The sequence below is a fragment of the Elephantulus edwardii genome, unplaced genomic scaffold, assembly GCF_000299155.1.
Source record: "Elephantulus edwardii isolate Elephantulus edwardi_28Jun2011 unplaced genomic scaffold, EleEdw1.0 scaffold00019, whole genome shotgun sequence".
In the NCBI taxonomy this organism is placed as follows: domain Eukaryota; kingdom Metazoa; phylum Chordata; class Mammalia; order Macroscelidea; family Macroscelididae; genus Elephantulus; species Elephantulus edwardii.
In genome coordinates, this window is record NW_006399769.1 from 2269824 (window position 1) to 2280824 (window position 11001).

At 42.0% G+C, this 11001-nt stretch overlaps 1 protein-coding gene and 2 pseudogenes across 1 annotated transcript in view; all 3 read right to left on the reverse strand.

Annotated features, from left to right (window-relative positions):
• The window catches only part of LOC102846589 (uncharacterized protein C2orf42 homolog), a 60416-nt gene that overhangs the window by 5172 nt on the left and 44243 nt on the right, over window positions 1–11001 (reverse strand). The window contains exons 6-7 of the mRNA XM_006882303.1: window positions 10063–10163; window positions 7617–7779 (exon numbers count right to left, since the gene is read on the reverse strand). Coding sequence (XP_006882365.1) covers window positions 7617–7779; window positions 10063–10163 — 264 coding nt within the window. The remainder of the gene's footprint in view (window positions 1–7616; window positions 7780–10062; window positions 10164–11001) is intronic.
• Window positions 834–3042, reverse strand: LOC102846186 (annotated as a pseudogene).
• On the reverse strand, window positions 4735–5600 carry LOC102853804 (annotated as a pseudogene).

Sequence of the window (11001 nt, forward strand, 5' to 3'; positions counted from 1 at the left end):
AAAGAATAATGTTGTTGATTGCTGTCAAGTTGTGCATGACTCATAGTGACCCTATGAGCAAAAGTCTTGAAACCTTTCTATAACTATCATCATTTATCAAAGTTCATAGAGTTTCCAGAGGTGTGTTACTTAGGAGGTGGATGCCACTCCTGCTTCCAACAGCCAATAGTAAAACATCAAAGCAGACTTTCCCAGAAAAAATGAAATGCAGAGAAACATTCAGTGGTCAAAATAAGTTTGGGAAACTTCAAGTTAAAGAAAGTTCAACAGGTATGTTTATTTCAGAGTATTTTTTTAACATTAAAAAAAATTTATTTTATTATTTTGTGTGTATGTACCTTACAGAACAGGAGGAGATTGTTCCTCCTTCTCCAGCAGAGCATCTGGTGGATTTGTACTGCACACCTCTCAGAGTATTTTTGAAACCCAGATTTACAGAATGAATTTTTTTTTTACTAGGTCCTATGTTTAATCTTGTAAGAATCTGCACTCTTCCCCGGAGTGACTATAGCATTTTACAATCCCAAGAGCAATGTTTGAGGGATTCAGTTTATCTGTATTTTCGCTTTTCTTTTTTTTTTTTAAATTTTTCGTGTGTTTTTTTTTAAATTCAAGTATTCTTTATTCAAAGTTGAAAAATGTACCACACGGCATTGTTACAAAAAGTCACTGGTACAAAACTGCAGCTGGTGAGAAGGCGATAAAAAGTGGATTTTAAAAACTCATTATTATAAATTATCGTTACAGTACTTTGCAAATTCAGAATTCAAACGCCCGTTTCTAAGGGGCAGCTGGAGGTTCCTGATGCAACTAGCTGCTGGGGACAGCGCCTGTCAGGGGATCTCCATCTCCCTCTCGATGCCCACGTACTTCAGGGCATCTGCCTGGCTGTATCGATAGTCGAAAAACAGCTCCTTCCCAGTCTGAATGGCCCGCTTGGTGAAGATGCCGATCCTGTGGTCCCTGTTGACCATCATCACTTTTGCGTAGCAGTTTGGATTGACAGAGTGATTTGCAAAGCGGATCTTGTTGCCCTTGCGAGTTGCATCCACTACAAAGTCATTGTTGAGGTTAAAGAGGAAGCTGCACATGTACTTGTTGTACACCTTCCCTCTCCTGTCAGCCTCGTCTTGAGAAGTGATCTCGCCACAGTACTCGGAGATGAACTCGTTCTTCTGGACCGGGTCCTAGATGAAGATGCCCCAGCCCGCCACATCCAAAGGTGCAAGCAGCAGGTGCTTCTTGGAGCCTCGCTGTATGCTGCAGTTCTTGCAGGACACATTCTTGCTGTTCCAGTGGTCTGCAGCCCCACAGGTGAGGCACAGGTCAGGGTCACACTCACGAACAGCCAGGTAGCAGGGGCACTGCTTGGTGTTGCACTGTGCTTTGCAGCGGCAGCCAGGAAAACGGTTCTGGCACTCAGAGCTGCACTGGCAGAATTTCTCACAAAAGTTCTGTGCGATGACACAGGGGCAGGAGCTGTCACAGGGCTGCTGGGGATGTTCACCGGGCTGGTAGTTGTAGACATGATTGGAGGACCCATCCTTTTTCAGCTGTTATCTTCCTGCAGTGGGCAGCCCACAGCTGGTGTTTCCTCTTCTTCTTTCTGGGAGGCGTGTCAACATTCTCAGCAGGCACAGGTGCAATGACGCTGGACTCCTTGACTCGAAACTCATACACCTGTCTGCACGTCTTGGTCCCAATGAGCCGCGCAATGGCGCAAAAATTGTCGTAGTAAGTGCCGATGAGGACACGGAACATGGAGGCCTCAGCACCACTCCACTCCACACTCTCTGGAGGCTCAGCATTTGGCTTCATCTTGATTGGTGTTTGGCACCGAGAATTTGCTTCTGACGAGCTAGAAGTCTCCTCCTTTTTCTCCTCCTCCTCTTTGTCATTGTTCTCCCCGCCCATCTCTGCTCTGGCCTCCCGGTCTGTGTCCTTAGACTCCAGCACGTTGATGGTGGGGGTGCTGGGCCGACTGCTGTTGTTGGGCAGGCGTCCCCTCCTCCGACCCCCAGGGCGTTTCGGGGCGTCTTGATCCGCTCAGCTGTGAGAGCAGCAGCAAACTCCTTTGCTCCTTCCAGATGCTGGTAACACTGGGGCCCACAGGGCTTGTTGTCAAGAGCAGTCTCCGTGTTCTTCCGCTTGTAGGTCTTAGGTGTTGCATGAAAAGGGTGCAAGAAGCAGTCATACTTGAAGCAGTGCCGGCAGAAGAGCGTGTGGAACGAGTGCAAACTCTGCTCCCACTGCACTGACTTGGCATGGGGCCCATCAATGTTGGGCGTGCACTCGGGGGGCAGTGCCCCAGGCAGCTGCTGCTCCGTGAGCTCCTTATACTTTTCCTTTAGTTCTTCTGCTGTGCCCTTGTCTGGAAACATGGAGGAAATGGCTTCAAAAATTTTATCAGAAGGAAATTTCCGAGGTGGACGACTTTCTTTATTGTCTCGGGGATCCTCCAGGTCTCTGTGCTTCTCGTCCCTCTCATCAGGGTCATCCCCATCGTCATCCTCATCCTCATCATTGTACTGACTGAGAGCGTTCACCAGTTCCACGAAGATCTCGTCAGTGATAAATCCACGCTCTCTGTCCCCGTGCACCTTCCCATCGTAGTTCTTGATTAGCTCCTCAATGAAGGTCCCATCTTGGTCTAAAACTTCGTCCCCCATGTAAGGAATGTTGTGTAAAACTGTTTCATCTTCCACCATGAAGTTCTGCTGCAGGGGAGACCAGGAGTACATAATGGGCACCGAAGCAACTGCATTCAGCGTTTTCAGGGGGATGGCTTGTGTGGGGAAATCCAAGTCACTGCTCACGGAACAAGAAGTCAGGATGTGCACAGGCTGTATCCTTCGCTGCTTCCACTCCTGGTTCAAAATCTCCGTTCTTTCCACAATTTTCTGACGATTGGAACTAAACATACCCTTGACCTCATCCGCCCGCCGGAACCGTTTGAGTTGCCTCAGCCGCATGTACTCAGACTTGACTTGCTTCCGCCAGCACACAGGCCCCCTTGTCGGACTTCTTTCCCGTCTGGCCCATGATGACTGAGCCCAGCCGCGTCCCGCGCCGGCTCCCGCCTCTAATTTTTCGGTTTTTAAAAAAATTCCTTTAAATATCCGACATGAACAGCCAAAACCCTTCAACTAGGACAAGCACAAATGCAAGAAGCCTCACTCCATACCTTGCCACAGTTTCTCCACAGCAATTCCACAGTCTCTCCACCACCAGAATCTCACTCTCATCAGGGTCTTGCTGTCACAAGCCTTGCTTGCCTCAAATCTTGTTCAGTCTATCTGTATTTTCAATGTCACTTGGTATTGTCATCATTTTTTCTTTAGCCATTCCAATAGGTTAGCACACTGTCATTTTCATGTTCATGGGATCAACATCTTTTCAAGTGCTCACCTGCCATCTATATCCCCTCTTCAGTAAACAGCCTATTTAGCCCCCTTTGGAAGGTTGGGCATGCTTGTATTTTTCTGACTGGTCAGTTTGTACATAATTTTTCTCAATCTGTAAATTGTCCTTTCCTCTTCTTAAATTTTTTACAGCGAAAGCTTTACATTTTTAGAAGTACAGCTTTCCCAAACTGAGGAAGACCTGAAGCACTTGAAGCCTTCAATATGGATTGAAGCTCAACATCAAGAAAACAAAGATTCTAACCACTAGTCTGATAGGCAGCATCATGTTTGATGATGAAGAAACTGAGATTGTTAACAGTCCTAGTTTGTTTGGCTCTACAATCAACACTCTTGGCACTAGCAGCCAGGAAATCAAAAGATCAACTGCACCGGGAAAGTCTGCTGTCAGGGATATCTCCAGAGCACTAAAGAGCAACAATGTCAGTCTGGAGACCAAGGTGTGCCTGGTCCAGGCCATGGTCCCTGCAACTACATGCTATGCATCAGAAATCTGGACAATGACTAGGGGTGACAGAAGGAGAATTGATGCCCCTGAGCTGCAGTGCCAGAGAAGAGCACCAAATACACCATGGACTTTTAGGAGAACAAACAAGTTCAACCTGGAGGGGATGAAAACAGGCTGCTCTCTGGAGGTAAGGAATCTGAGGCTCCATCCAACACACTGTGGGTATGCTGCAAGGAGGGACCAGTCCCTAAAGAGGGGCACTATGCTTGGGAGGGTGGAGAGACAGCATAAGAGAAGAAGATGAGATGGACTGACCCAGTGACTGGGGCAACGGGGGGTAGGGGTATCAGTGACAACAAGGTTGGCTCAGGACAGAGCAGGGTTCAGAGCTACGGCACACAGGACCACCATGAGTTGTGACTCAATGGCACACAACAACGAGTCTATCATCCTTTTCTTTTTGTGAAAAATAATTGCCTGGCCTTAGATTACAAAGATTTTCTGTAATTATTTTTTCCTAAATGTTTGATTTCTTACATGTAAATTCATGATTCATCTTGAGTAACTTTTGTATAAAGTGTGAGAATTAGGCTAAGGTTCTTTTTTTGTGTGTCTATGGATGCTCACTTGTTGAAGAGTACTCCTGTAGAAAGCTTTAATCTCTTGTCAAAATTAGTTGGCTGTGAGTCTGTTTCTGGGTTCTCCATTCTGTTCCATCTGTCTATATGTCCATCCCTGTTACACCATGGTGTCTTCCTTACTATGGCTTTACAGTAAGTCTTAAAATGTCTTCAAAATTAAGTTAGCATAATTAATTTTATATCTAGATAAGATATTTTGTCTTTCCCAACTTTGTCTCCTGCTTTATTCTAGGGAAGAAAGCTCTTGCATAAGCTCTTCCTTTTCTTGTTGCAACTCCTGAAAATGTTGTTGGTTTTGCTCTAGTCTGTCCTCCAACCACTGTAGGAGAGGTCTGATGACTGCTGACATCTGACTGCACAGGTTCCTAGTAAATACAGAACTATTATAGATTTTGGTTACCAAGTCCAGATGTGTAAGGCTGTGAACGCTCGTATATGCATCCTGCTGTTCCTGGCACAGGATCTTGGGCAGCTCTGCTGCTGACTCAAGGCACACTTTCCCAACGGTGACGTGAGGTACAATATGGATTGCAATTTCAATTCTTTCACACTCTGAGCTCTTTGGGGCCTGTAGAGATTGGGAGCAAGTGTACAGCACTCGGCTAGTGGTTGTGTTTTTATCTTCTATGAAACAGGAAATAATCAGTCCCACAAAGCCTTGATCCATCATCTGGTACATGGCTTGTGTGCAAACATCCACATGGGAAGGCCAAACAGTTATGTGAGGATGGGAGTGATACCAGCCCACAACTCTCATGGGGCGACCTGTGAGTTCAGCCAACCTCTCTGCCTCTGTTGAAGCTGCGGACAGCTGCTCTGGAGAAATCTCCACTCGATCCTTCCTTTTCTCAGAACGCCGCAAGATGATGACAGAATGAATGTGAATAATCTTCAGAGTCAACCTTTCCAACAACTGGTCGTAATTCGTTTCCAGCACATGTGAGTTTAGAATCGCCCCTTGTTGTCATCATTCAACTCCCCGGTGCACGGCCCCATCACTTCCTCCTTCTCGGTGCTCAGAGCATTGTCGAGGCAAACCAGGAAGGCGCCGGACTCCACATGAACTGCCTGCACCCCCTGCATCGCCATCTTGGGGGTTCACATCTGCTGGTGCCCACTGGGCCTGGCCAACCGCGGCCCGCGCGGGGCGCCCATGGAATGAACTCCCAAGGGAGGGAAAGCACAGTCTAAAACTGCTCCCTCTACTGCCTCTGCATTGCAACTTCAACATTTTTTCAAATCGGAATGTACCATACAACCACAGCCGTTATTTTATGATACAGTGTCTTTTCCCTTGAGAAAAGTTTAAAACAAATAACTAAATAAAAATTCAAGGATCTTAAGAGTCAAAGAAACATGATGACTGGAAGCATTTTTCACGCTTATCTGACTAGAAAATGATTTTTTCCAAAGACACTTTATTGTTGGATCTTCATGACAAAAGTTGAGATATGCTACACTGGAGGAGTTTTTCCCTAGAGTTAAAAAGATAAACACGACTGCTAACTTTACTGTTCTGGAAATCCTGACAAATTTAGCAAGAAAAAAACAGTGAAATACAAATATCTGATCAAACTCAATTCAACTCAATGCTTTGCTGCTGGAACTGACTCCCAGCTCTCCCTCCAGCAGGTTTTCAAGGCTAAAGTGCCTGGGAGGGGACTGTCCATCTTTCTCCTGCATAGCTGCTGCTGGAGTCATCCTGGATTCGCAGAGTAACTCCCCACAGACTAGGGCACCTGTGCTCTCTCAGGTAGTGGACAGCAAACAAAACTACCACTGCTTGGGAGGTGACAGCTTATTTCTCAAAACTGCAGGGGAAACAAGTGACATACTACTATCACGACCAGGTGTGTAGTAAGGGGCTACATAGAGAATATTTTTAAAAAAAAAAAAAACTTTAAATACACTGACAGTAACACATTAGATAAAACCATCCAATTCACATCAGCAAAACAGAAATCTGTCTGGGAATATATTCATAGGATCGAGATAACAAAGTTCTAAAATCCTAGTTATTTGAAAGATCTGGAAAGTAGAAAGAAACTACAATACTGCTGAGTTGGAAAAGGAATATTCTCAGTCTCATTATTAATCTGTAAATTTAGCAAACACCCAGACCGTCAAAACATGTTTTAGGGTATTTGGCGTTTGTTTTTTTTTTTAAGAGAATTTTCCAAGTAATCATAAATCTTAATTTCTCCTGGAAGAAATACACAAACTAAAGAAATGAAAGGAGCCTGGCTCACACACACACACACACACACACAGAGCTAAAGTAATTAAAATCATAGCTGACATTCATTCATTCAAAAAGTTTTGTCTGAGGCAAGCACTAGCATCCAGTGATGCTGGAAGAGTTCAGAGTTTAGGCTCTGAAGAGCCACATGAGGAGTAGACGGTTAGGCATGCAGACTCTGAACTCTGAAACTACTTGGGCTTGAAGTCCAGTTCCACCACTTACTAGCTGTGTGCCCTTGGTTATCTATCTTTACTTTTATTTTCTTCTGTAAACAGGGGTACAGAAGTACTTCATTTGGAGATTAAGCATTAAATCATCAGTTAATGTTATAAAACAAAGTGTGTATGAATGATTAAACAAAAAAAGTCTGTTTTGTAACATTTAATTTAAAAAAATAAAGAGGTCCCTTGCTAAAAAAACCCCAACAAACCACAAAAAAATCGATGATAGACATGGCAAGCTGTTCATGAGGCATACTATTTTGTGAAAAGCAACTGAAATATGATCCCAGGTTTTTAAAACTCTTTTTCATGCAATGAAGAGAATAGAAAATTATACTCCAAAATGTAACAGTAATATTGGCTATGGGGATTAGGATTATAGGTAGTTTTAATTTTTCTCTTTCGTGTCATCTGCTATCAATATAATGAATATATATAATTTCTCTCATCTTATTTTGAAAATGTTGGCTTAAATGAAACAAAACACCTTAACCCAGGACTGCCTGACTGGTTATTTCATAGGCTTTTTATAAGACAACTTAACGTGTCTTGTAGGTTTAGGTCAAGATCCACAGCCTAAAACAGTGTAATGCACACAGAATTTCAAGGAAGATTATCACTAAAAGCATCAATGAAACATACCAACTTTGAGGAAAGTTTTTAGTTCCAAGGGCCGCAGCACAGGTTGCTTTTCTATCCGGCCATAGGTTTCTGCTATGCTCTCTACTTCCACTTTAGGGTACTTAAATAGCTCGAAAGTCCCATCTCGGTTCTGGATAAAGCTCCGGGTGATTTCCAAGGGCATCTGGACACCAAGATAACACCAAGAAAGATGAAACAGAAAAAAGTTTCCATCCTCACATGGTTCATGGCTTTCCTTCTACGTGACATTAATAAGAAGCCCAGCCAAACCATCTACCAACTAAATACATCCACAGTGTCTTCACACTGGCATGACTGCTACTAGCACGAAAATCCTAAAATACAGTGCCTTCCCTCTTCTGCTGTTCACTGCATTCCTTTCCTAGACACTCTGTCAACAGCACTTAATCTCAACTCACAATCCATATACTGTTCTTGGTGCTGAGCCAGACAGAACTTGAATGAAATCCTGTCTTCGTCACTGAACAGTAGAGTAACCCTGAACAAGTTATCTAACTTATCTGAGCTTTTTATTTGGTTTTGGGTTTTTTTGTTTTGTTTTTTGTTTTGGGTTTTTTTTAAGCCTGTTTCTTTGTCTGTAAAAAAGTTAATACAGTTTTGAGGGAAACATCAAAAAGTAGCAAGTAACTAGAAAGAACTGTTCTAATCCACACTGGTTTAAAGTCTAGCATCTATTTCTTGTGCCTAGGATTGCAGTCCTTTTTACTGAAGAAGATATTCTTTCTGAACATGATAATGTAGCTAAACTAATTTTAATATACAATGTGCTAAACCACATTAAGTTATTTTTAAAATAATATAGCTGGAAGAAATCTCAAATTTTCAGAATCTTCTTTAAAAAATGCTTAAAATCGGTGAGCTCTGGTGGCCTAGTGGCAAGAAGGTGCACTGCAATTCCAGAGGTGAGCGGTTTGAATCCACCAGAAGCTCTGCTGGAGAAGGGGGAACAATCTCCTCCTATACCAATCAGATCCAACAAAAAATAATAAAATGTTTAAAAAATAAAATCAAAGTAAAAAAAAATGCTTAAAATCTTCCCTGGGAAAGAGAACATAAAATAATTAAAGGTTATTTCATTAATGAGAACCAAACTGCAGTTTGGGAGAAAGCAGGAATGGGGAGGATTGTGCTGGACACACTGATTTCACCAATAGGTAACCTCAAATTATTTACACAATTTCTGGTTGCCAACCAATCAAATCTAGGGCTTATTATAATTGTAATTGTTCATTTCTCCTGGAAGATACACACAAGGTAAAGAAATGAATGGCGCCTGCTGACTGAGAGGAGTCTGACGCATGGTGACGCTCCACTGGACGTCCAGAGCTCTGAACCTTTACAGGAGAATGCCCATCTCTCTTCTCCAGAGACGCTAGTAGGTTCAAACTGTCATCTTTTCAGTTAGCAGCCCAATACACTATGCCACCAGGGTTCCTCATCACAATGATTCAAACGAAACTGACTAGTACCGAGTTGGTTCTCACTCATAGTGACCCTCCACTGGATTTTTCTCTCAGAGTAGCCAGTGCATTCAAACTGCCAAACTTTTGGCTAGCACCCTAATATGTTGCACACTACACTATCTGGGCTCCTTAGCATGGTAATTGTGTTACTGTTATGTACCATTGAGTTGGGCCAACCCATAGCTGATCCTCCAGGAGGATTTCGCAGGAGGTGATTGTCCATCTTTCTCTCACAGAGCAGCAGGTGGGTTCGAAGTGCCTGCCTTTGGGTCAGCAGCACAACTCCTTACCAATATAGCACACCAGAGCTCCCTATTTATTGTGATTAAGAGATCTTTAATTTATAAAAAACAAATCTTTTTATTTTGTGATCCTAAAGACATAGGTAACAGAAGGACTCAAAATTCTAATTCCTGGAAATTCCTTTTGAACCTTAAGTTAAAACCATTTAATGAAGTCATCTTTAAACTAAACAAGTACGTTTCATAAATAATGTGTCTTGAGCATTCTGCTATATTGAAGAATTACCGATGTGAGACTGAAACAACAACAGTCAACTCTAAAGTAAGAAGTTTAAGAGGCAGAGAATCTAATTTTACAGTGGTAAAGAAAAACAGGCAAAGATAGGAAGAATGATTACACAAAGTGAAGAAATGTAACCACTGCCAATGAACCACACAGATAAAAACTGTTAGATGGATGAATGCGTGTCTTGTGTGTATATTCAGATAGAAAATAAAAAACTCAACCACACCCATGTTGTTGTTATTAGGTGCCAATTACAAAATTTCAAGTCATGAGGAAAACCATTAAAATAAAACCACTGATATTTCTGAATAATCTCTTGGCATGAAAAACAGGAGCTCTTTTTGGCTTCTGTTAACTCAAAACAACACATGCAAATATAATTCCCATACTTCCTTCTCTACCCTCCTACTGCTATGGAAATAAACTCTTATTACCTCCGGGGTATCCAAGATTTGTTTGACTTGTAAGATGTTAGTGATGTGCCAGGTATACTTGGAAAAGGTTCCCAATGGTAAGGCATCTTTCCGAACAAAAGCTGCAAAGTAAATATAAAAACAGGGAAAAGTTAAGTGCAACAATGAATGAATGAAAATCCAAAGTCTCTAAATTTTCATTAAAATTAACAATAATAAAATTTAAAAAAAACCAAAAACAGGAAAAAGTTACACCGGCAAAAGATAATATCCTCTTTCACTATATTTGTTCCTTATTTCCTTAAGAGTCCAGAAATTCTTTATTAGAATTCTTTTAAATTCTTTATAAAATTCTTTATAGAATTTCAGCACTTTAAAATGAATTTCTAAAGACAATCAGATTATGCTGGGAATGACTGAGAAAGAATAATGTCTAATGTTAAGGAGCTATGCTTCCAACCTGAAAGCTCATGGTTCAAGTCCACCAGCCACTCAGTGGAAAAAAATGGGTACTCTCTCATGCGATTTATTCCTTCTGAAAATCTGCTAAGGGGTCAGCTATGGGTCAGTTCTGACTTGGTGGTACACAACAACAACAGTGTCACATTCAGAATATTTTTTTCTTTCCTGAAAAAGTATTTTATGATCTATCCTGAAGTACAATGTTGTGATTGTCTATGCCAAGACAGCTACTTGGCCAGCTGATTAGAAGACATCATATTTGTTTTCTTGTGAAAGGATGCAATCCATACACATAAAAGAAAGACCTGTTAATACAACTATTACTCAAATAAGTGTATCAACCACTAAAGCCAAAGACTAAGAAATTGAGGACTTTACCAAGTTTTGCAGTCAGATGTTTTAATAAGAGCTGGTGCTTTCTGTGGTATATATGTAAGAAGGACATCTCTGAGTTTCTCCTGCAGTGCTGGTCTTGTTTTTACAAACTCTCTTAGGTTT